This window comes from Martes martes (assembly GCF_963455335.1).
Source record: "Martes martes genome assembly, chromosome: 5".
Classification (NCBI taxonomy): Eukaryota; Metazoa; Chordata; class Mammalia; order Carnivora; family Mustelidae; genus Martes; species Martes martes.
The window spans coordinates 133,561,598-133,588,981 of NC_137892.1; the positions used below are offsets into that span (position 1 = coordinate 133,561,598).

Here is a 27,384-nt window from a genome sequence, read left to right on the forward strand (position 1 = left end):
GGATATTGTCAACAAATCACAGGAAAGATTAGTAGGTCACATTACAGTCAACCAAGGATTTTAAGTTATGTTTTAGATCCAGTTGCCAGATCATTAAACAAATATTTGGATGTGTGATTATTTGACCTTGTTAGTTCCTACTGTTTTTCACTACCCTTGGCAGACTTTCAACAGCTCAGCATTTCTATACTTTAGAAGTACAAGAAGGCAGTTTAGAAGTCACTGTTCTTCTTTGTCAAGCACTCATGGACCAGCAGCAGACCTTGAGCTCTCCCAATCCCTTTTCCTTAGTGATCCTACATCTTAGGGACTTCCGAGCATGTAATGTGTTCACCATAACTTCTGGCCCAATTCTGTTTGGATATAAAACAAAACCAGACCAAAAGCCCCAATAATTTGCTCTATTTGTAAGTCATCATTTTATGTGGTGGTTATGGAATATTCTGGGAAAAAATCCATTTCAAAGTTGGAAAGATCTTTGTCCTTTTATTTGCAAAAGCCACTTTATCTTCTTAATTAAGTAGTTCAGTTAAACTAGTAGATATTGACATTGCAAAGGAACACCAGAATGGCTGGATTTTTTTTTTCCAGTTTCCCATACCACCTCAAAACCCTATTTTCATTCTTGTGACATTAGATATAAAAATACAAAAAAAAAAAAAAATTAGTTCCTGACAGGATTTCTCAGCTATACTATGATTATTTCTTTTTATCTTCCTGCTATGTTTTAAGATAATTGTGCATTGGGGTCCATTTGGAACCTCTATTAGACCATAATGTCACACAAATATTCACGCCTTTGTTTTGAAAACAGCACCCAGAACAGCTGCTCCCCTAACTCATTTTGGAAATGAGGCTAATACCTTACAAAGCGAGAAACACTTTACAACAGAGAATCCCATGAAGTGTTAAATAATCATTTGGAAAAAGTGTTCTCTGAATACCCACTAAAGCTGCCAGAGAGCATTTCTAAAAAATCTCCATCAAGTGAGCCTGACCTAATGCTTTGGAAGAGCACCACGTAGGATACCCACATTCCCCTAAAGAGTGGTGGCTATAGGGATACCTGGGTGGCTCCATCAGTTAAGCATCTGCCTCGGCTCAGATCATGATCCCAGGGTCCTGGGATGGAGCCTCGCATTGGGCTCAGTGTGGAGCCTGCTTCTCCCCCTCCCTCTGCCTATCCTTCCCCCTGTTTGTGCTCTCTCTCTCTGACAAATAAATAAATAAAATATGAAAAAAACAAAAACAAAAAAACCAAGAGTGGCGGCTGCCACAGAGGCACTGATGTCACTGCCTGGAGAGGTCGGGAAGCAAAGGAGAAGAGTGGTAAAGCCAGCAACTTCCGTTGTCTTCGGGACCAGTCAGCCCTTTGTGGGACTACTGTGGTTTTCTCCTCTCTGTCTTTTCTTTCCGGCCCCTACTTGGTAATGCTTCGAGCACTAGTGCCTCCACCTGATGTGGTGTTGGAACAGGAAGAGCCTTGGGGCAACTGCGGCTCAGGGCAAACTTGACAGATAGAAGTGAAGCTGAAAGCCAGCGGGAGTTGAGTCGGTTTCACATGTCCCCCACTAATCTCGGTCATAATCCAGAACAACTCTAAGCTGGTAACTGCCACATACAGACTGTGCTCAGCCCAGAGATGCAGACCCAGGAACATGGAGCTTCCTGCCTTTAGGACCTCAAAGTCCAATGAGAAAGGCTGGCATAGCAATAAACTGTCACGGTGTAGTATGATAAGCAAGTAATGTAAGTCTGAACAACACACCGTAGGGGTTCAGAGAAGAAATCGATCATTTTGCCTTGGGGTAAAAGGTTGCTGAAGACCTGAGACTGATCTAGGAAATACCAGAACAGACCAATTCTTCTGGGTAGCACACTTCACTAGTAATGGACCAGAGATCATTTAAATAAGGGAAGGGTTTTGTTTTTGTCACTGTGCTGAGGTCTCTCTTCAAAGTCCTGAACTATTCCCTTAGTAAACAATGAGATACCACTATCCACCTGCTGGAAAGACTAAAGCCCAAACACTGATACCACCAAATGCCCCACCAAATATGGAGCAACAGGAACTCTCATTCTTTTCTGGGCGGGAAATGCAAAATGAAGCAGCCATTTTGGAAGACAGTGGCAATTCCTTACAAAGCTAAACCTAATCTAATTACATGATCCAGCAACCCTACTCTTAGATCTTTATTAAGATGAGCTGAAGCCTTATATCCATCCAAAAACCTGCACATGGATGTTTATAGCAGCTTCATTCATAATTACCAAAACGTGGAGGGAGCTAAGATGTTCTTCAGTAGGTGTATGGATAAACTGGGATACATCCCTACAGGGGAGTACTATTCAGTGTTAAAAAGAAATGGGGCATGAAAAAGCATGGAAGAAACTTAAATGCATATTGATACATGAAAGAAGCTGACCTGAAAAGGCTACCTATTGTTTCCAACAAAATGACATTCTGGTAAAGGCAAAGCTATAGAGACAGTTGGATGGTGGTGATGGTTGCATGACCGTGTGAATGCATCTAATGACCACTGAACTGTACACTTAAAAATGGTTACAATTATAAATCTTATGTTATGCGTAGTGTACCCACCCCAATACACGGACAAATGAAAGGACACTAAAAGATCAGTGGTTGCCCAGAGTTTAGGGGAAGGGAGGATGGGTCAGACGGGTGGAGCACAGCATTTTTAAGGCAGCAAAACTATGACACCATACTGGTGGATTCAGGACATTTTGCATTCTTCAAAACCCACAGAACTGTACAATACAAAGCATGACTCCTAATGTAGACTATGGACTTAAGTTAATCATGATGTTATCAATATTGGCTCATCAGTTGTAACAAATGTACCACACTCATGCAAGATGTTAGTGACATAAGAAACTGCATATGTGGGGAAGTGGGAGAGAGTATATATGGGAGCTTCCTCTCCTTTCTGTATAATTTTTCTGTAAATTTTAAACCTATCTTAAAAACAGAGTCTATTAAGAAGTCCATTTGTCATAAGTATATGGCAAAAATTAAATATGAGTTGGCCATGAGTTAATGTCAGTTTTGATCTGAGCAGAAGAATAGAGACCTATAAAAGTTAGTGGCTTTAAACCTGAAAACACACACACACACACACACACACACATATACATTCATGTACATAATTTAGGGGGAAAGATGAAATATAAATAATTGGAAACTTACCAAAATATTTGGTTCTATGTATTAGCTACATTTTTCTTTCACCAGTGGCTTGAGCTAAATGACAGGTCGTGTTCAGAAAACAATTGTTACCTCGTGAATATTCTCATCCTCTGGCTTCTCTTATCACGTTGCTATTTCAGTTATTGCCTTAGTGCGTCCCAGTAGATAACATTAGGTAAACCACACCCAGAGTGTGGACGGGATTTTAGCATAATGGGCTTCCAATTTCAGCTCTGCCACCGAGTGAAAACAATGCAAGGGCAAGCTCCTTACCCTTCCTCATGCAGAGTTTCAACATCTATCCAATGAGAGGGTTGGACTACATGTTCTCTGTGCTCCTTTCTTGCTCTCCAGTTCATTTGTTTTGTCCGGTTAAATAGAGCCAAAACATAATTTGGATAATCTCAAAGAAAACCCATGTCTGCAGAGATAATTTCATTTTGAAACAAATTGACTTACTAATGTTGACTTACTTCATCAATTACTATTTGGACTTCGAAAAAGAAAATACTCAGGGCACCTGGGTGGCTCAGTCAGTTAAGTGTCTGCCTTCGGCTCAGGTCATGATCCCAGGGTGCTGGGACTGAGCCCTGCGTCTGGCTCCCTGCTCAGCAGGGAGTCTGCTTTTCCCTCTCACTCTGCCCCTGCTTCCTGCTTGTATTCTCTCGCTCGCTGGCTCCCTCTCTCACTCTCAAAATAAATAAATAAAATCTAAAAAAATTAAAAAAGAGAAGAAAATACTCAAGTTGTTATCCTGACTGCCCTGGCTGGGCAGATTTGCCTCAATTACATGTCATTCAACTTTCTTACATATCTCTCACCAGTTTGTAATTACACTCTCATTTTCCTGATCATCTTGTTAATGCCTGCGCACACACACACACACACACACACCACACACACACACACACACACACACACACACCACTAAACTGTGAGCTGTGTGAGAGCTAGGAATGAATGGATTGTATTCACCATCAAATTCCCAGCACCTAGAGCCCAGAGCAGGTGGGTAATACATATGTACTGAATCAATCAATAAGTTAATCAATGAATGATTCACTATAGTAGTTTAGTGCAATAGAAATGTAAATATAAGTTTTAATTATATGAAGCAAAAGAGAATTATAATATTTAAAACATGATTTCATCTGCATAAATTAGGAAACTTTCTCTAAATAATACCAAACATAGGTTGCAGATTTGAGCTGAAAGTTTTCCAACAGAAACTTGGGAATTTTAATTTTTAGTACTCAGTAGTAATTTCTTTTACATAAATGATCTTCTGTTAATTGATAGGAGCCAAAGGCATCAGTTGTATTTATGTATTTCTTATCTAGAATAATTTCTAGGGGCACCTGTGCGGCTCGGGTGGTTGAGTGTCTGACTCTTGATTTCCGCTCAGGTTATGACCTCAGGGTCATGGAATCCGGCCCCGGGTTGGGCTCCCCATTCGGTGTGGAGTCCGCTTGTCCCTCTCCACCTCCCCCTACCTGCTTTCTCTTTCTATCTCTCTCTCAAGTGAATAAATAAGTAAAATATATTAAAAAAACTTTTCTAGGCAAACTAATGAATTAAAGTTATAAGAGCAAATCAATGGGAACTATGCTGAACATAAAACTTACAACAAAAATAACTACTTCTTCATGTGATGAAATGGAAATAGATTTTTATTTTAGATGAAAATATTTCTTCAAATGATGATTTGATTATTTGGAAATGCAGAAAGTCTTATGTTGTATTTGAATGAGAGCTGAAGAAATCTGAAACCTTGATTATTGAGTCCCTCTTTCTAAAAATAAGTTGCATTTCTGGATGGTTGACTTAGTGCTTCGTCTTTTGGTCAAATATGTCAATAAAATATTGGGTGGACTACCTTTTGACTTATTGTATCCTGATTTCATGGAGATGATTTTAAATGCCAGCTTGGTGTTTGCCTTTATTTCCAATTTATTATTCATGTTTTAGAAGCCCATCTGAAATCATTCCTTTTAAACATACCCATTGATTCAGAACATCAGCTTCAAAAGATTATTTCTCCAGTCCAAGATAATGTTTTTTAGGTGAATGGAGAATCATAGATGCCATTTAAAACTTAGAGCTAATACAAAATGGTAAAAAAGCAATATAGTTTGTTGTTACTTATCTGAAATTGAAATAGATGCCTGAGGTGTAAAGAAGACTTTTCCTTTTCAAACAAATGAATCAGCCAGTTCAGCTTAAGCAAGTAAATAAAACAATTCATGGAAATGTTTGCCTTGTATATAGCAAATATATGCTTAGGCTTTAGGGGGAAATGTTTTAATATGACTGGACACTGAAAAACATTTTCATTAAGGTCAGAAAAATGTCAGAATCCACTATTAGTTGATGTCATTCTTTATTTTCTCCAGGTTCAAGCGTTCTGAGTTTTTATTTTTATGCTCTCAGTCTAGACATGTGTTATGGTTTTAAATTATTTCAAACCAGTGTTCGGGATGTAGATACACACTGAGTTTAGTCATTTCTGTGACAGTCCAACATAGAACCACCTACTAAGGTAGAACTTTTGACTTCAGAACTGAATTGACCATTTATTTTAGCCAAAAGGAAGACACTTACTTTGCATATAAACAAAGTTAATTTTCCTTTTGGTTAACAGTAATTCATTTTCAAAATACTCATCGGATATTTAGAGATATTTTATTTTGGTCCTTGATTTTTTTTTTCCATTTATGGAAAAGATTTTTGAAGCAAACTAGATTTCAAGTAAACGTAACATCTTCAGATTGAGTAATCAAGGATAGTCACTCCATTTGAAGGGGAAAATATGCTTTTAATAGCTTTAGTCCAATTTCCCTGAATCACTGTGGTGTAGTGAATGGCCACCATGTACCCACACCCTTAGAAGTCCAGGCAGCGGGCAAGGACTCAAGGGCAGGAAGGACGGAGCTGCCTGGGTTTAACTCTGAGGATCCCGCACCTTGTGAGAAGTTAGAGCAGTTTGACAGCACAGGTGTGTTGACTGTGATGAGTTAATTATCATTAAGCTTTTACATGCTTCAAATGAAAGGGAAGTCTATGCTCACACTACTTACATTCAGGTTAAGTCCAGATTTTTGAAGCTGTCAGTTTTCCACTTTTGAGAAGATGAAGACTTCCAGGACCCATCCAGACACCCACCAATCCACCATTATTTTTACTTTTGTCCAGATACTATCCTTAGATAAAATGCAAAAAAGAGGAGAAAAGGAGGCACCATAGCTCATGTTTCTCTATAGGTAAAGCAATAATACCAACTTACTGAAATAACTAAGTACATTCCAAAATCTTATATATTTCAGTTTTAGAATGAATCTGCTCCTTTTCCATTGACTATGTTTACTTTTATGCTGCACTTGTGAGTTTTCCTTCTGTTTTGAGATTTGTCTACAACAGTTGCAGTTGGCTTAGTATATTAAATGGAGATAGAAGATGAGATGTTGAAGCTGGTAATTGAATTTCAGCATGAAATTTACGAAGCATTCTGGGCACCTCATTTTGTATGTTCAATAAGACGTATTTTGTGAACCCTCATCTGAGTCATCAAACTGCCTTGTGACTCGAGCTCTTTGGGGCCCAGATTTTCTGTAGCATTGCTAAGAAGATGGGTGGGAAGAATCAATAACATCTAACTACTGCACTAATGTTGAAACTAAGGCCATTTCCTGAGTAAGTGTTCAGGTTTTCTGGTTTAAACTAGAGACTTTTAAGGCCTCATCTCTAGATACTCTTCTGAGTTCACTCTTCAACACCTAGAACAGTGCCTGACATGCAGTGGAATTTGGTTTAAAAGGATTGAATGAAAACTACGGCACCACTAGTCAGAAGGATCCACGTGTGCTAGTTAATGTTACCATGGCCTGATCAATTAGAGGATATATCAATTACCCTGTGAAGGACAGGGCCCTCAAAAACACATCTGTTTGCTGCTGTGCTCATTTCCAAAAGGGAAAGATCCTTTACTGGTTACCTAGATTTATTTTTGAATAGATAGATAAGAAGACAGGGGCTTACCAGACTTAAGCTCCATAATCAAGTCTCACTTATTATAAGGAATTGAACAAAGCTTTCTTATGGATGATGGAAACTCCAACTGAGAAAGAGCTGTGGTCTTGTATCTTAAATAAGAAAATGTGGCTAAAAATGGCCACCTCTGCAGCCCAGATGAGTTGTTTGGTACCAAAGCAGTAGGCTAGTATTTCAGTTTATAACTTCTAGTACCTACGCAGGTACATAGTAACTAGAAGGCTCCAACTTCATTTTAGATTCAAGTTATTTGAGATTAGCAACATGAGGGAGATTCTAAGAAATGCAAGAAGAGTGATAGAAACTCTCTTCTCTACCATGGCCTTGACTACTCCCCCACCTTCCCTGTGACCTCCAATAAAGCAAGAGGAATGATGTCTAGCCAACGCAGGCTGGGTGAACAAACATTGAAAACCCAATGGCAAGCCAATTCATTTCCAAGTGAAAAGTTCAGCTGAGGGCAAGGAGGATTTTCAGTATACAGAATTCCAAGTAATTCATTTATATGGCGTAACTTAAATTTGTAGGGCTCTTTGCAATTTTCCAGGGTGTTCACAGTCATGATTGTATCTGAGCCTCCCAATAACTCTGAGATGGAGTGATATATTTCCATCCTGCACTTTGCACAGACAGAGCTGGTCATTTGCAGACATGGCTCAAGTAGAGTTGGTTTCAAGAAATATTTTTTCAAAGTCAGGAGGGAAGCTTCATTCAGGACATTAATGTAGCAGTGTAGAAATATGATATTGATGATGTTGTCTCCTTTAGGTTGCCTGTCAGTGCTAGAGCCAGGTTCAGAATCAAGGATTCATAATTTACAAGTCAATCTTACTGATTTTGTTTTCCTACTCACTTCCACTAGATACAATAGTGTGATGAATGTGAAAGGATATCTGATTATAATTTGGAATTGTTTTTTACTTGTTATTGGGGAGATTGAGATCATATATTTCTTCACCATTTGGGTTTCTCCTTTTGGGAGGGAGGGAAGAACGTTTCTTCTTTGAGTTGTTTATGACCATTCTTTTTTTTCTTTTCTTTTCTTTTTGGTTTGCCTTTTTCTATAGGAAGGATTTATTTATGTATCATGCTTACTAAAATTTTACACAAGTTGGATATGTCTTTTCCCAGTCTGATTTTTATAGTTTTTGTAATAAAGATTTTAATTTTGATAGTTTCAAAAAAATAGTATGATGTAGCTAAGGAAAGTAAATCAGAATTATGGACCTTCTTTATTTGTCATCAGTAAAAAGTAATGAAGAGCATTTAAAAATGGCAAGTATTTTATGAGCAATGATTTTACATTTATTTTAAACACCTTACTTCAGTAGGATATTAAGAAAGGTTTCTGTTTGTTTTTTAAATGTCCACCCTAAAATGGAATGGAATACCAGAAATAAGACTTGTTATAAAATACATCTTATTAGTAGTAGCTAAGGAAGTCACACATTTGAAGATGTTTTCAAATGATTTCCACTTAATGACTTCCAGTGGGACATGAGTTCCTAATAAAATTAGCAGCATTACTCTTTAGGTTTTCTGCTGATTTGAGCTTTTAGTTGAAAAGTATTCATTAATTCTTTCACTTGAAAATAGCACTGTCCCTGTGAACAGTTCCCTATTGGACTACTCCACCTTGACGAAGAAGGTTCTTTCCAGGCCTTATATCTCCCTGGGGGGCAGGGCTAGTAAAACTGATGAATAGCGGGCCCTCAAGTCATCACAGACAATGCCCATCACAGACAGAGCAGCGGTCTCATTCACCACCAACTGCCTCTTATAAGTTCCTTTTCGAATTTGAACTTGGATTGCTTGAAAGAAAATTTTCCATTCTACAGTGGTGAGGTTACATGGGATTTTAAGAATTATACTTCTTGCCTAAAGCAGAGAAACTGAGACACCTAGCATTCACATTATTTTACAACTTTTGGTTAATTGATCTACCAGTAGATTGATGTGTCAGTTATATAGAAATATATTTTGTTGTCTCTGAGGCAGTTTTGATATTTTAATATAGTAGTTATTTAATTTCATAGTACCGTGTTACCAGTTTTCAAAGACACTGTGTACAGTCAAGTTCAAAATTCAGGTGTAAGCAAATGCACTGATATAAGGCAGGTTGTGGTGCGTGCTGGTCACTTCATTCCCTAAATGAAACAGATTCTTCATTATTTCACAGAAGTACTGCTGATGGAAGGACCCAGGAGAGCAGCATCTATATAAAAACATGCCATTAATGCAGTTGTAGAAGTGACTGTAGAATTTTGGAAGTTAATTGAGATTCCATAAACACACATACACACACACACACACACACACACACACACACACACACACACACCAGACCCTCTTTTCTGAATTTTCAACAGCTCCACATCCCTAGCAGAAGGCTTCCCCTACCTCTCTGGCCAGTGTCTTTCCTTCTATTCCAGCCTGAGTCAATCCTATAACAATGTTCAAAGTCTTATCCCTGAAGACTTCCCCTCAGATAACCCAGAACTGGTCTGTCATAAGGGACCATTTTATTTCACCTTATTGAGGGGGGGCATTTTTATAGCATGCTCCCCAATAAATTTATACATTAATCTACATATAGGAAGATTTTAATTAAGGAAAAGTATAGCAATTGTTCTTTTAGGACCACATGTTCAAACCCTTCCCTAAAATTCAACCAGACACTCCTGCTAATGCTCATCGTTCATATAGCACATTCTATGTTCCTTGACTGTTAGGATCAATAGCTAGTTAATTAATGACTTAATTAAGGCTAGAGTGAGCACCAGCCCTAAGAAAGGGCTGCGTTACTGTCACTATGTCACCTTGCCATACCCCACCTCTGTGTTTGCTAAGTGCAGTCTCAGTCAGGCAGGCAGATCTTTTATTTACATGGCCAAACATTCACATGCATACGTGATGGCAAATTTTGAAAAAATTTTATTATTTCAAATTTCTCTGTATCTGTACAAGTTCTTCTGATGTTGATATCTTGACTCTAAAGCAACCCAGAGGAGACTTACCTGGATGACTAACATTCCCTGACTAATACCATTGCTACTGCCAGCCGGAGCTATCTCTGAGAGCATCGAAACTTCCATTTCTCATCTGCTCCTACAGCATAGTCTCCAGGCATTGTTCTAGCCTCACAGCATTCTCAAGGGCTTTTCTACAGTTCTAGTGGGAGCTCAGCTCCTGCGTCCTTTATATCTTCCTTGGCAGCAGAAAGGAGATTCCCTGAGTCAAACTGGGAGAAGAATGTAGCAAGCTTGTGTTGACTTTTCTAGAAGCAGAGCTCCTTCCCTTCCACTAGGGCTGCCTAATATCTTCCTGCTTCCTTCAGAAGAAGCTGTTAATTCCAGGAGAAAGGTGATGATGCGAAGATCTTGGAAGCATTAAAAGAGAAACAGTCAAAATAATCTTTGACCATAATAAGAGAACAATAGTACCCAGAACCAGGGTGGGAATACTCTGTTATACTCTAAATCCAAGTTTAAAAATTGCATTATTTTCAAATACCTCTTCTGGAGGAAGTATAGACAAAGTGGAATGTTCAGAAGAGATTGACAAATACAATAAGAATGTTCCAAACTGAATTATATAAGGGAAGAAAATGGATATTTCAGATGGAGAAGGGGAGATACAAATGGAGGGGCTGGAGAGTCCAAGTTATTTTCAAATATTTAAATGAAAGTCATGTGGAAGAGAAATAGACTTGTTCTGGATGAACCATAGAAAGACTAGCGGGTGGTCAGAAAGGACTTTCTATTAGGGAGAGTCGTCCAAAGAGGTCTGACTCAGGAGGCTGTGAGAATTTCAAGTCCCTGAAACATACGGCAGAGTTGAGCCCGTGAAAATGAGGCTGTAGTGCAATAATTCCAGAATAGTGTTCTACAGAACATTAGATCCACTAGGTGTCCATTGGCGGTTTATAGGAAGAAATAAGAAGGGTGTGAGTGTGTGTGTGTGTGTGTGCGCGCATGCAAGTGTTGGTAGTTGTGGAACTGTCCTTGGGTCAAGTAAGTTTGAAAGCAGGGAAAGAAATTTTTAACTTACTTCAGTAACATCTCAATGTTTTTAATATGATAATATGCCTAATATGCTACCATGTGTCCTGTGAACATCAAAGAGGCTTCAACATTACCTCTATGTATTTGACCAAGGGAATATTTATTTGTTTTAAGAGTATCTTTCAATATCTCAGGAAGTATCATCCCATGGAATTTAGTTTAAAAAACATTTTTATAGACAATGTGGTCACTGTTTATAAATATCTTAAGGATATTTTCAAATCTGATACCCTCTGTCGTTTTTCTAAATGTGGCAAGGAGAAAATATGCAAGGAAGAGGGAGAATGTATTAACAAATTATATACATATATGGCACCTATATGGCTCAGCAATGTTTTTTGTTATGTTAAGTTTCTAGGAATAGTACGTGTTGTACTTAAAGTGGACAATTTAAAAAGTGTCAGGTAACATGATTTCCCAAAGATACAAAACAGACAACACAATGGAAAACACTCTTCTTGGTCTAACTGACCTGAAATTTTACACTCTTTTGGTGCTGTTAAAATACTCCAAGGGGTGACTGTGTGGCTCAGTCGGTTAAGCCTCTGACTCTTGATTTTGGCTCAAGTCATGATCTGAGGATCTTTAGATCAAGCTCCATCTAGGGCTTCCCACTCTGTAGGGAATCTGTTTGAGGATTCTCTCCCTCTACCCCTCCCCCCACCAACTCTTGCCTGCGCACTCACGTTCTCGCTCTCTCTCTCAAGTAAATAAATAAATAAATCTTTTTTTTTAAAAAAGACTGACTTTGTAAGACCACTGTCAGGAGGCAATTATAGAATTAATAGCATAATGGATATTATTCTCTTGCAGAACAGATGACATATTCCTCTTTGTCTTGCACCTGCAGTTGTCACTGATTAAGGAGAAAAGGCCAAAGAAATCACCTTTGATAATTATGCATGATTACATGGACCCACAGACACATGAACACATTAGCACCTGGGATATTATGATCAAATTAAATTCCGTGCGTGTTCTTTCTACCCATTAGCATTTTCTCTAAGGAAAGTGAAATTTCGGAATTTGGCCTTTTTTTTTTTTTAATTGAACATTTGACTTGGATGCTCTAACCACATTCATCTTTGAAAGAATGTGTCGGGGACGGGGAGTTGCACAAAGTACTATACACAGAAGACAATGATGATGTAATAAATAGCCCCACCCAGCTTCTGCTGAGCAATTTAGATTGGAAAAGTCTTCTATTAGAGTGACCATGACAACATTTTCTTTAGAAGCAGGTTTAGATTTTCTGAGCCTGATATATTATTCATAGCATAATGGCATCCAGAGGAAACTTCTAACAGATGATTAAAATAAGAATATGTGGTAACTGTTTCTAAGTAGTCTGATTTTGGTGGCCTTTCTGCTTTGCCAGAGGAAGTAGGGGTACCCCTGTGAGTCTGTACTTGCATGGCCCTAAGCGTAAATGCAGTCTTCCTGGGGTGATCTCCTCCTACCCTATCTCCAAAAAAAAAAAAAAAAAAAAAAAAAAATCCCCTCAAACCAGCCTAAGACCTACACTGTTTGTATTTTGGAAAAAGAAATGTAGTTTTAACCTCCATCTCATTAAGGTTGCCAAAGGCCACTCTTGGTTCCTACTCGGGTTGAAAGAGAAAGTCTACTGATCACAGAATTTCTTGCCATCTAAGCTAAAGACTTGGAGGTTGGATTTCCCAAGAAATACACTCTGAGATGCTGAAATTTGTATGCAGGGGCTCCCCTGGGATCCATGCCTATAGAATAGTGAAAGAAACAGGATTAGTCAGAGGGAGAAGCAAGGCTGTTCTCAACAAAGGCCTCAACCAAACCCACAGAAACTCTGGAGCTGGGATGAACATTCAGAATTGTCCCACTTCGAGGCAAGTACCTCTATATACTCCTCCCCAAAGATTACTCATTGGATTCAAGTTATCCCCAGAGAGCATGTGTCACCTTGAGTGAGGTGGCTTTCTTTGCCTGAGGGCAGCTCTTGGACAGAAACTCAGCTGAGAGCTGACAGCCAACAACACTCAGAGCGTCTGGGAGAAGGAGCGCCTCAATTTGGAAGGGGCGGAGATCTGGCACTCTTCACAGCAGTCATACATTTATACATAGAGTAATTTTTTCAGTCCCTTGCCTTAAAGTAGCCTAAAACTAGGGAAAATGAAAAAATTAAGCTAACTGACATTTATTCATTGTCTGTTATATACTGGGCACTTTAAGCATTAACACTAAAAATGGAGTAGCAGCAGGGTGCCTGGGTGGCTCAGTGGGTTAAAGCCTCTGCTTTCAGCTCAGGTCTTGATCCCAGTGTCCTGGGATCGAGCACCACATCGGGTTCTCCTCTCAGTGGGGAGCCTGCTTCCCCCTCTCTCTCTGCCTGCCTCTCTGCCTACTTGTGATCTCTGTCTGTCAAATAAATAAATAAAATCTTAAAAAAAAAATGGAGTAGCAGCTAACATGTTTGGAATTATCATCTCTCACATATTGTTAAATTTGATGTGCATGTTATTCCATTTAATCTTCACATTTGTTTCCTTTTTAAAATTTTGTTTTATGAGCGAGGAAACTAAAGCTAGAAGAGACTGATTTGTCTGAAGTAACACAAGTACAAACGAGAGCGCAGGTGTGAATTCGGAGTCCACTCTGACGTCTTCACTCTTCACTTCTAGGCTGTAGCACCTATCCATGTGCTGTTGTTTCATCTTATTCCTGCAAAACCACTATGAGGCATGTACCATTAGGATCTTCTGCTGACTCTGAAGAAACTTCACATCGGGGAGGTTACCTAACCTTTCTTGAGGTCACACTTGATTAGTAAATCCAATAGAGCTCTGCCTGAATCTAAAGCTTTTGCTCTTTCTACTGCCCCTGTATCGATTGTAGGCAGTCCATTAAAACCCGATAAATACTCACTTAACTTATGAGTCCTTAGAGAGTAGTTTTTATTTAGCCTCATGGATTTATAAGAGTCCATGGAATGTTTCCATTGGAATTAGAGTGTATGTCAAGAAGAGGCCAGCAGCTACTTCATGAAGCCAAAAGAAGCTTCACGGACATCTCCGTTTGTTTCCACGCAAGGCTATTCAAGGCAATTATGCAATTTCTATCTGTAGCAGTCCAGGTAATTCCAGAATGAGTTCTATAATTAAGGCAATGACCACGTCCGGTCCATCCCTGTGTCTGTCCCTACAACTGTCCCATGATAAGTACTTGGTAAGCGTTTATGGACGGTAGGAGGGAATCTGTGTAGGTGATGGAGATCAGTGGTTCCCAGGATTTCACCTTAAAGTAGCTTTTACCACATTTTCCCCTCACAGAGCCCATCTCCTTTAATAAATGTATATTTGATAAGTAATAACTTATCTCCCCATTGTTAAAATTAAATGCATACAGAATTCCACTAGAACTTCCAATAAACAATAGGTACTCAAAACTAAAACTGAATTGATAAAATGACTCTGCCAGCAGTGAAGAAAAGGGGCATCTCAGTTAACTTGTGCCACCACAGTTCATGGGTGGCTGATTTCTGTCGAGGCTTACATTATAGCCTCTGATATCCCTAGTCCAGGACCCCCCCCCCCCCGCAAAGTCAGGAATCCTCGATCAATCCAAGGGATCAACCTGGCGAGTCCTTGAGATGTATGTTCCAAGCAAAAACAGAAATGTCAAATTTACTTGCAGTGCAAGTTCAACTGCAGCTCTTTCTTAGCAAACGGAAATCTTTCCAAAGAGCAGAGAGGCAGGGCAGATGCCCGCAGATAAAAAACTGTCCTGAATAAAGCAAATTGCTGCTGAACTCTGAGTACCACATTCCCCGAACATTGCTCTGAGTGAGGGGCTAAAGGTGTGTAAGAACAGACCGAAGTGAGAACACTTGACCCCACACAGAAGTGTTCATCATCTCGAAACTCTACCCTAAAGGGAAAACCCGTTGTGTGCCTCCTAGCCATCTCAATCTCAATATACGGAACTTCTTCGTGTTTAGAATTTGCATGCTTTCTTTCTTGTTTGCTCCCTTAGAAAATTTGCAGTTAGGAGAGTCCCTGCTCAGCGGGAGGCTGACACGCTCAACCTTGAGGGCTCCTGGCCGGATTGTGGCTTTATGCTGGAACATTGGCTGGGAGCATATGATGATCCTGCAGACACAGTGCATTTTAAGAACTCTAAACACCATTCTTCTTGTAGTGGCTATGATCTTATTTTAATTGAAAATGGATTTTTAACGGATTCCTTCCACACCACAATAAAAAGGGCTCCGGTTGCCAGCATCAAAGGAAATGAATGGCGTCCTTTGCTTTGATTTGACTGCATTGCTCCTTGCTAAGCAAACACAAAAATAAACTAAACAACCTGCTTGGCATAGAAAGGAGAGGAAATAGATTTCACGTATTCCTGAGGACTTGGAATGTGTCCCTTTGAAAACTTAAAGCATCAAGCGAGGGTGACGAGGAAGGTTCATCAGTCTCCTGAGCAAGATTCCCTGCACGACCCAGGGGCTCTCATGTCCTTCTGCGGCTCCCAGAACGTGTCTGCCTTGGTGGCTATGCCAAATCGATCAGAAACAACCCCAGACCTTACATTTGAATAGCACCCTCCTCTGTATCATCACTTTGTATGGGGGTGTGTCTACCTTCGAGTGCTATTATTCCTAATTAGGGAAATGGGGACACAGAGGGTTTGCACAGTTCATACAAAATTATAAATAAAACACATTATTATCATTGGGACCAGAGCTGAAGTTTCTCTTTGAAGTTTGTGTGTTTTCTTATTACTTGTTTGCTCATTCATGTTTTGTTTTGTTTTTAAGGTTTTATTTATTTATTTGACAGACAGAGATCACACGTAGGCAGAGAGGCAGGGAGAGAGAGAGGAAGGAAGCAGGCTCCCTGCCGGGCAGAGAACCCGATATGGGGCTCGATCCCAGGACCCTGGGATCATGACCTGAGCCGAAGGCAGAGGTTTTAACCCCCTGAGCCACCCAGGTGCCCCTCATTCATGTATTTTTAAATAAATCCTTTTCCTTTCCTAGACTGCATGGACCAAGAGAGCAAGGGCTGTGTCTGGTTCTGAGCCCGACTGTGCCCTCAGCACACAGAACAAAATACAGCCTGTGAGATGTGCTTTTTAAATATTTGTTGAACATAACACTTTATCAAGCTACAAATGGGGTTTAAGCAGAGAATCTGGGAAAATCCAGGAGAGAGGGAATTCTTCCTTTCACTGCCACAGAGGGAAAAATTCAGACCAGCTATGTGGGTAGTCGTGCCTTTAATTATTTTCTGTTTTACACCCAACAGTTGCAGTAATTTTGTTCTGAAGGTATATAGTGCAGCTCATAGGAAGATGTGGGAAGGCTTTAGTCTCCCATTTAGGAAAGGTTAGGCACTCTAAAATCTCTTGAGTTGTTTGTGAGGGCGTTTGTGTTACAGATAATTCATATGACTTCATTCTTTCTCTGCGCTCAATTTTAGGGGAAAAGGATTTTTTCAAAACTGAGCTATTTTCATCAGACGTAAATCAGATAGGCTGCTTCCTGAACAGAAACAGGTTTAGCAAAAAATGATAAGCCTTGTGTTTTCAGAAGTTATGAGTTATGAGATAGCCCGTCTGTCTGCCTGAGGATATTTTGAAGCCCCTTCCAGGGTTTAAACCTACAGATGCCAAGGCCCTGCCTTTTATCCCCTAATACTCTGGTGAATGAAATGCCAGCCTTTTCGGCAAGGGCTTCTTTGTATTTTGTCTTTCTCTTTCTTACATTTTTCAAATGAAATTTCTAAGCTTTTGGAAATGACCAGAGTGACAGGAAATCACATATTAAAATATGTCAGACTTGCTTTTAATTAGTTGGTCCTGGGTGACTTAGTCACTCAGGGAGAGAAGGACCTGTGATCATAATTTTAAACTTTGCTGATCGACAAATATCCATCTCCCAGGAGCGGCTGGGTCTGGGACAGGCAGTAACAAGGCTCTGACATTTTCATTTGTAATCTTTATCCCAAAGGGCATCAGAGAGTTGTGTAGTAATTAACAAACTGAATTTGGAGATTCTATTTCATTCAGTGAAAGCAACATGTCATTGTTTAAATGAAATACATTCAATTAAATTCACTGAAAGATGCAAGTGTTTTGTTATCATTCATTAATAACTGCAAAAAAACATGGTTCGGAGAGGTTAAAAAAGTAGCATACATAAAATACATTTGTGGTGAAAGTATTATGTTTCTATATACAAACCTGAATATAACTTTAACATGGATCCCTAATAAATTTAAATCTAATTAAATGATAGATAATTATAATTAATAATTAAAACTAATACAAAATTGAGAGTAAAGAAATCTGATTAAGTTTAATTCTGGTAAACTTTTTTTTTTTAAGAGTTTATTTATTTGACAGACAGAGATCACAAGTAGGAAGAGAGGCAGGCAGAGAGAGGAGGAAGCAGGCTCCCTGCTGAGCAGAGAGCCCAATGCGGGGCTTGATCCCAGGACCCTGGGATCATGACCTGAGCTGAAGGCAGAGGCTTTAACCCACTGAGCCACCCAGGCGCCCCTGGTAACCTTTATTCTTATGAAGGTAACGGTCACTACTCTCATTATTATTACACAGACTCTCCTGACTCCCTAGGTATAACACAGGGAAAGCCATTTTGCAAATTGACTGGTCAAGTCAATTAAGAAAAAAAAAAAGACACCACTTTCATTTAACAAAAGCAGTGAATTCACAAACTAAAATCTTGGGCAGTAGCCACAGTGAGAAAAACTGGGCAGTCTTTTCACGAATTACGTTACTGTGTACGTCTCTATTCTAAAAGTAATGCAGAGGCACGTGAGTGGCTCAGTCAGGTGAGGCTGAACATCCGACTCCTGATTTTCGCTCAGGTCATGACCTCACGGATTATGGGTGGAGCCCTCAGGCAGGCTCCACGTTCAATGGGGAGTCACTTCTCTCCTTCCCCCTCTTCCTCTGCCCCCCAACACGCTCTGTCTCTCTCTCTCAAATAAATAAGTCTTTAAAAAATTGTTTTCATTAAAATCTGTTTATTTACTCAGTAAATATTTATTGGATACTTAGTCTATGCCAGGCACTGTGCTAAGCCCTGGGAATACAGCAGTGGGAAAACAGACAGTCCTTGTCCTCAAAGTGATTGCAGTCCAGCTGGGGACACAGATATTGACCACACATATAAATATAATGACAATTCTCACTAGTGTTTTGAAGCAGTGACATTTAAACTATCACCTGAATGATGAGTGGCTTAGCCAGTGAAGGGGCATAAAAGATAAGACATTCTGGCCAAATAACAAGTAAACAACATTTACAAATTCCCTGAGCAAAGAGGCTGGTCGAGTTGAGCAAGACTGAGGATGTGGCTAGAATTCAGTGAGGGCAAGAGTAACAAGAGACAGAACTGGAGAAGCCACAGGGGGCCGTTGTTCAAGGCCCGTAAGGCCAGTGAAGGATTTTTACCTTTGTGCTAAGAGCACAGAGAAGTGATGGCAGCCTCCTAGGTAGGAGACAGACATAAATCGGTAAGTCAAGGTCAGCACACTGAGGGTTACTGAACTCAGCACTTCCAACTCCTAAGTCTTTTCCTTTAAATCTTTTCAAAACCAGTTCTCAAAGTCAGCACATCAGAAGACCTTTGGCTCCTATGTCTTTCCTCTCGCGTTGTTCTTGGCGGGAGGTTTTCTGATTCCTACAGATGTGCCTGTTTCTCTCCTAAGAAGCCTGCAATCTGTTTGAAGATGCCTTTCCTGAGGAGAGCGCCACAGTCCAGAGAAGGGCTGGTACCAGGCTCTGGTTGTGAAGCGCCTGTTCTTCCACCGCCTTCATTTATTTAGCAGCTCTGATGGGAGAAGCATATCAGATGTTTGCCACGACTGTGTGCCTGGAAACAAAGCCCTTCCAAGAACATCTCCCTAAGAGCCTCATCACCAGTCTTGCCCTCATTCTTTCTGTCTTTGACTAGATTTGTGAAACTTAGAAAGACATCTCACAAGCTTGGTGTTGCTCTCAGGATTTCCTGCTACCTTCCTTCTCAAGAGACTCTGAAGACCGGAGCAGGCAATCACTCAAAGCATGCTCAATACAGTCCCACTTAGAGAGAGCTGGACACTCAGCACTTTACACACACGACTTTACGATCCTTGTTATTGTGCCCATTTTCTAGGTGGTGAAACTAAGGCTTAGATTGTTAACTAACTTGCTTACAATAAATACTGGTGCTGAGACTTGAGTAGAAATAGTTTGGCTCCAGATTTGACTCTAGTGCTATGATTTTATTTAAATTTTTGTTTAGATTGGGGTGCTTGGGTGGCTCAGTGGGTTAAAGCTCAGGTCATTGAGCTTTGGCTCAGGTCATGGTCTCAGGGTCTTGGGATTGAGCCCCACATCGGGGGTCTCTGCTCAGCAGGGAGCCTGCTTTCTCCTCTCTCTCTCCCTCTCTGCCTGCCTCTCTGCCTACTTGTGATCGCTGTCTCTCAAATAAATAAATAAAATATTTTTAAAAAATAAAAAAAATAAATTTTTTGTTTATCTTGAAGTGATTCTCCAGGTTGTCAGGGTGGTCTTGTAAGTAAACAGTCTAAATCTACACTATAAATCTAGCATCTGTTGAAAAAGAGAGATTAAGAAAAAGTGTGGCATTTATAAGAAAACCTTGCAGTGTTTGTATAGTCCTATCTTTCTGTACCATAAATAAATACTAAAATATTAATATGCAGATTCAAAGGAAATTTAAGAATCTCTTCAGAAAATATAACTTCACTATGAAATATTTTCCTTCAAAATATTAGTGAATGTTACTCAAATTTCCACCAGCAACTTATTGGCTGAATGGTGGAAGTAATATGAATGAATGAATGAATGAATGAACAAATGAATGAATGTATTATGTCAGGATCTCATAACAGTCTGAGAACAATCTAAGAACTTTCAAAGGGAGACAATGCGCTCTTTTTTGTATGTGACAAGAATACAAGATTCAGTGTCATTAGTTGGTAGACTTTGTATGAAATTAAAAGATTCTTTCTTCCATGGGAAAATCAAAGAACTCTTCTTTAACTGGACAAAACTAACGACAAACATTTAAGCGCATACAGAGTGAAGCTGAGACTCCACAGGCTGTCAAAGGACGATCTTTACAATCTGGCCAGACACCTTCCTGTCCCTCCCTTGCAGGTATGCAATACAGGTATCCCCCAAACATCCCCACACCTCCATGGCCCCTACTCTCTGGTCACCTTGTCTTTCTTAATCATATCATCTTTCATGCCCATATGCTTCTTCCTAAACCACTTTATTTAGGTCTGATTGACATATAAAAAGCTGTGCATATTGATGTGTATAAGTCGATCAGTTTAGGGATAAATGTATACCCATGAAAACATCACCATCAAGGCCACAAACATATCCATTACCTCCCAAAGTTTGCTTCTGCTCCCTTTGTTATTGTTATTACTTTTGTATGTGTGTGTAGGAAAGAACACCTAAAACAGGACTTACCCTCTTAGCAAATCTTGGTATACAGTACAGAGAAGGACATTATGCCAAGTGAAATAAGCCAGACAGGGAAAGACAAATAATGGATCATCTCACTTACATATGGAAATGAAAATAGTCAAACTCATAGAAGCAGAGGGTAGAAGAGTGGTTGTTAGAAGCTGGGGAGAAGGAAGAGGGATGAGAAGAGGTAGGATTAAGTGGTTTCAGTTATGCAAGATAAGTAAATTCTGGAGATCTACTGGACAGCCCCTATGCTTTGCATATACTGTTCCCTTTTCTTAAATGCCTTCCTTCTTTATGTCATGAGTCATGACTAAGTTCAGATGTCACCTGTTTTGTGATGTATTCCCTAAATTCCTCCTAAACTTCTCCTAAGCGACATAAATTATTTCATCTCACATAATCCCATAGATACCTATGCCCATGAACATTGTACCATATTGTATTATTACAGTTGGTTCACAGCCATTCTGCTTGATAGACTTTGTGATACCTGAGACCAAGATTTCTATTTCAACATTTAGATTCAACAAATGTGTTGTTTTCCTTTTGGGTTTCAGGGATCGTGGTAGGTTTAGGGGATATATCGGTGACTGTAATATGATTTTTGTTCTTGGAAAAGTGTGCAGGCACTGACAGAAATAGGCAAGGAAATGGGTCCAGTCAATGTTGTGTGCAATTCACAGTCACAGAACTATGCTTCAGGAGTATAAAGCATAAGGAAAAGAAAGGATTATTTACCCAGACTTGGATGGAAGGGATCAAGATACTGGCTGAGCCAAACCTTGGAGGGCAAGTAGAAATTAGTCAGACCAAGAAAGGTACTGAAGAAGGAATGGTATTTCATAGAAAGAGAAGGCCTGAAAAAGTACTGAGGCATGAAACCACAACATGTGGTTAGGGCAAAATACAAGTCTCTCAGTATTGCTGGAGAACAAATTCGCATGTAGGAAGTAGAAACAAATGAGGCCGGAGAGGGATCTGTGTGGTAGATGGTGAGAGGGAGGTAGGGACAGATTCATCTACACTGCTGAAGAGCTGGGTGTATCTTAAAGGGGAGAGAAGATTTTGTGGTTGTGTTTGTAGAGGAATAAAGAACTCAGATGAAAAAGCAATTGTCTTGACTGGAGTGTAGACAAAGCACAAAAAGGAGTGTGTGGGTAAGGCTATGGCAACATTCCTCTAAGAGAGAAGAAGATGGTTTGAACTCCAGGATGGCTCTAGGGAGCTGCAAATACAACACCATCCTCCACAGGTATGCAATACATCTTTGTTGAATGAATGAATGAATGAATGAATGAATTAAAAAGCTAAAGCTTAACTGGCTTATACCATGGAAATTGTTACATCAAGACAATATTTTCTTACCACAAGAGTAAATTTTCAATTATTCAAGACTAAATATAATCAAAACTTGCCAATTAGCTATAAAGTTGTCAATATCAGTATGGCACCCCAAGTGCCAAAGCTTGGTTCTTGGGAGGGCAAATAAAAATCTTACTCTTCTTATATATAAAATGCAGCTATATAAACAGCATATCAGCAGAAACACAGTCGATCTGTGGTATACCATGAAGCAGGAGGGAGAGCAGAAAAAATATTTTTAAAGGCTCCATGGAGGGGAAGTAATGAAAATGGGTTAAGAAATGGTACTCTGAAAAATTATTATAACTTCAGTAGCATCAGCTAGTTTTAATCCAGGATATTGACTCTTTTTGTTCAACATAAGTCTACTTAAGACCATCTGAGTATTTGAGTTCAACCTGGCATTATTGCTTGCTTTGTCTTTGGTATCATACTGACTTGAGGAAAATATACCTGAAAAGAAAAATAGAAATATTCCCATGACCCAGAGAAATGGCATTTTAAATGTAAAACTCATTTTTCACCTGAGACCCACAGGCCATTCCAAAATGGTGTCTCATCGATCCTCAGAGCTATCTATTTTACAGGGAAATGGAACAAAGCATTCTTATGTTCTCCTAACATCACCCTATGGGGTTGATAATTAGTTGCTCTAAATTCAGGCCCAGGACTTTTAATCTTAGAGCAGCAGATGGCATCAGAGGAGCTGTTTCTGGGGTGGTCATGGTTCTGAGATGGGAATTGTTTGCTCTTGGAGCCTCCTGTGACCTAGTACCTCAAGGAATCTGGTGAAGCCACTGCTCAGTTAAGGTCAATGCAAAGTCAACACTGGCCTCAGAGTCATCCTATCCATGCGATCTCCTAACCTCTCACCCGTTCTTCCCAGGAAATGCCCAATTCTGATGCTTTGTCCACAGAGGGTCTGCCTTTTCTAAAATACCAAGGTGATACTGAATTCACAACACAGAGATATCTGCTCCAGCAAGTCCAGAAGAAAAAGTAATGGCATACAAACCCAAGTGGCTGCACACACATTGCCACCACATCTGTCTTTCTAATGAACCTGAACACACTCATGTCCGTGCTCAGGGATCCAGATTTTTCATTGTAAGGTAGAATTATCTTCTGAAATTGTTGCCATGAAGACCCAATCTCTCCACCTGCCAGTCTATTCTCTGAAGGCATGGGCCTTTTAGATCCATGTTATACTCTTTTAGAAGCAGTTGGATCATCCTCTATCTGTGCCTAATGGGAAAATGTATATGCTGAAAAACGTGGATCAGAATTTTATAAGGGATAACCCACCAGATTAATGTAGCTCAAGGCAGCTGAGCCAGTTTTGCCTGGATGGCTTGAGTTTGCTTAGACTAGATTTGCTTTCTGAGATCTGGAGAAAGGCACATGTAGGACATCTCACACTTTAGCTTCACAAACCAAAAGGGGCATGCCTTCCTTTTTGTGCTGATTCTCGTGATAATTACATGCTCCTGATTTTCCTTCTACTTCTGTGCCTACTTCTCTTTTTCTTTTCTTGAATCAAGTTTCCCACCCAACGCTTACATGCTGCTGATCTTCACATTTTCTCTTTTCCTTCTATAAAATCAGGTAATCTTATCCGCTCTTCTAGCTCTAACTATACTATGTGATGACTCTTGACAGCTTTGTGTCCTGAATATCAGATCTGTACTTATCTACCAATGGAGATCTCAATTCATGTGTCCCAAAGTCACCTCAGTATCTCAGACCAAACTTAGCACATCCACTGGAGAGCCTTCCCTCCTGTCCTTCCAAGACTAGCGAATGATGTCCACCTGCCAGGATACTGCTAGAGTCTAGACTTCCATCCAGAGCCCCTTTCTCTCTCTCCATCTCCATCCCACCCACACTAACCAAACATCATTTTATCTCCTCAAGTCTTTTCAAATATCTCTGTTGCTGCTGGTGCAACATAAGCTACCACTGTCTCTGGTCTGGATGGCTTTGACAGGTCCCTAACCATTACTCCTACCCCTACTACAGTTCTGTCCCATTCATCCGCTCACACTGAAGCCAAGCCACTCTCTCCAAGCCACAAATTTAAATATGGAATTTCCCTAGTTAACTGCGGACAGTTCTACATTTTTGAAAGCCCTCTTTCATCTGGTTCTTATCTCTTATCTCTCCAACTTAAGACTTCCTTAAATTTTATGAGAGAACTACTCTGAGATTCCTACCCACCACCTCATTCTCTCTCCATTCTCTGCTCTCTCCTTCCTTCTCCATCTTACCCAAGCCTTCAGAGACCACCTTGATTTCTTCACACTTTCTTTGTTGTCTCACTGTCAGCCCTCAGGGCTGCTTGTTTATCCATTTCCCATGTAAAACCTCCCTTCCTGACACTTGGAGTCAGAGTAGATGTCACTTCTGTGTGCTTCAGAGGACACTGCACAGCGGTAATAACATCACCTGTGCCTCCCTGACCACATGCCCTGCTCGTAGGCACATACCATACTGTCAATAGTGAAGAAATGGCATTTCCTACACATAAAATGCACTGCCTCATCCTCCATCGCCCACTTGCACCTTGACTTGGCTACGCTTCCTGATCTTTAATCTTCACGAGCAGGCTTCTGAAAAGTTTTCCCTCACAGCTCAGGCCAAACTCAGTGACTCTCCTTTATGCTGTCATGGTCATTGGTCATCTTTTTTTTTTTTTTTTAAAGATTTATTTATTTATCTTAGAGAGAGTGAGCACACGCAGGAGGGGCAAAGGGAGAGGGAGACAGAATCTCAAGAAGGCTTCACACTCAGCTCAGAGTCCAACACAGTGCTCAATCTCACAACCCTGAGGTCATGACTTGAGCTGAAACCAAGAGTTGAATGGTTAACCGACTGAGCCACATAGGCTCCCCTGTAATGAGTCCTCTTTTATGATGAAGATCAGCTTGTACTACTCTTTCCCACAAGATGTTCCAAAGCCTCCTTTTTTCACTCAGAGTAACCCTCAAAGCCCTTAAAATGGTCTACAGTGCCCTGCAGGATCTGCCCTCTTGGTTCATCTTTTACTACTCTCCCCTTCCTTTTTCCAAGTAAGCATGCTACCCCCTTAGGGCCATGGTGGTAACTGAAATGCTTTCCCTAGATATTCACATGACTCACTCCCTTGTCTCCTTTAACTTTTGAGCAAATGTCCCCTCATCAATGAGGCCTACGAACCCACCCTATTTTAAGTTGCAATCTACACCACCCCTTTCTACCAGCACACTCCTAACGCTTTTTGTCCTCATTTTTATAACACTTATTCCCTCCTAGAAAATGATATCATTTATTTATGATTATTACTTATTATTTTTCCCTCTCTGTCCTGATTGTATTATATCAAAATTTTTTTGATATTCCACTAGCCCACCACCAAATCATGCACTCTTTGGCTGCAGGGGAGTTTGCTGTTTTTGTCTATTTACAGTACCTAGCACATTTCCTGAAAATAGTCAGCTCGTAATAAATGTTGGTTAAATGCATGTATTCGTCTCTGATCTTACCACCCCAAAGCTTTGCAGGGTTGGCAGTCACAGCATGCCAAACCAGAATGTGAATGCAAGAGTGTCATTTTCTTAGTGGAAAAGCTGGACCATAAACTCTCACACATCTGAGATCTCCAAAGATGAAAAGTCCGATATGGGCCACTACGGTGAATGTTTCTCCTGCAGAGTCCCTTCAGAGGTTAAATATTTACCATTGTCCATTTGGCTTTTTTTTCTGTTCTTTGTCTAGAATTGGGGCAATTATTTTGATGTGTTAGAAAACCAAAGGAAAGCCTGGGTATCTTAAGCTTGAAAAATAATATCTTGCCTTCTGTGACTTCTCTTTTTCTCTCCTTTTCAGAGCTCTTCCTGCCATGATGCAGTGGGTCCGCACTCAGAAACCAGGAGAGAGTGGCATCAATATTGTCACTGCTGATTTTGTAGAACTTGGTGATTTCATCAGCACCGTCATAAAGCTCAACTATGTCTTCGATGAGGGAGAAGCCAACACTTGATAGTATAGTTTGGAGCACCCACGAGTAAGATAGAGAAGACTCATTGTATTAGGCATATTATCTATAAACACTCTGATCTTCCTATTCCACTGGGTCTCTGAGGGGATTAGGCTGGTAGTGGGTGGGAAAAGGGGGAAACCATTTCTTCAGTGATTATTATCATACTGCATTACTATAAATATTTCATTTCCCATTTGATGAGCAAAATCTGCTTCTAGTGTTAGGGATAAAAAAAGACCCGTGAATTTTGCTTTTCAGAATTAGTCTTTGCAACGTATAACTCATGAGTGTTTACTTGATTGCATTTCTGATTTCAGCCTAGGGCTCCTACACTGATTCCTCTAACTTAACCTTTCCACTCCCTCTCTCGCTCGCTCTTTTTAATCAGATGGGACTCAAAACAATTGAATGCCCAACGTAATATGTATTACATTGTTGTACTGAAATTTGTTTTTGTGAGACTAGGTATAATATAATATCCTGTAGTCATATGCAATTGGTCGATCATTGCTAACTTTTGGCCATAGAAAATATGCATCAAATAAATTTCCCTGCATCAGTAATATTGGAGGACATAATCAGTAATTTTTGTGTTATATGAAAATAACAGTGTTTCACAGTATTTCTATTTAAGGCAGCTATAAATATAGTGTAAAAATTTTTTGAAAGAACAATTAGTGCCAACTCTGTAGTGAAAGATGGCGGGGGAGAGAAGGATGCCATTTTAATTCAGGAATCCTTTAAATAATATCGCCCTGCAAATGCTCAATAAATGAAAAATTAAGACAAATGTGTTAAAATCAGGAAACTCTGAAAAGAACTCTTACAAAAATCTCCCCTAACAATTCTCTTGATTAAAAAAAAAAAGGTAAAAAAGAAAGAAGAAATAAATAAAAGATTGTGCATGCTTTCCTACAAAATTGGGATCTCCAAACATGTAATTCTAAATCCCAGATTTTGAGGAACATATTTTGAGAAGTTTTGATTCAGATTTTTACTTGAAGTTGAGGAAAGAGGAAAGATGGCGGAAAGAACTAGAGTAATTTTTGAAACTATGTCCATAAATTCTGAAAGAGCCATGAAATGTCTTTAGGAGATGCTTAAATACATGTGATCTGGGCAGCTGCACTGAAAATTAACACTGACACATCATTTCTGGGTTCTGTCCTACCCCAGGATTGAGACTGGGG

The 27,384-nt window shown here is 39.8% G+C and overlaps 1 protein-coding gene across 1 annotated transcript in view; it reads left to right on the forward strand.

Annotated features, from left to right (window-relative positions):
* Window positions 1-27,050, forward strand: part of PLCXD3 (phosphatidylinositol specific phospholipase C X domain containing 3) — a 167,794-nt gene extending 140,744 nt beyond the window's left edge. The window contains exon 3 of the mRNA XM_080804937.1: window positions 26,041-27,050. Within this exon, the coding sequence (XP_080661063.1) occupies window positions 26,041-26,194 (154 nt within the window). The 3' untranslated portion in view covers window positions 26,195-27,050. The remainder of the gene's footprint in view (window positions 1-26,040) is intronic.
* The last annotated feature ends 334 nt before the right edge of the window (window positions 27,051-27,384 follow it).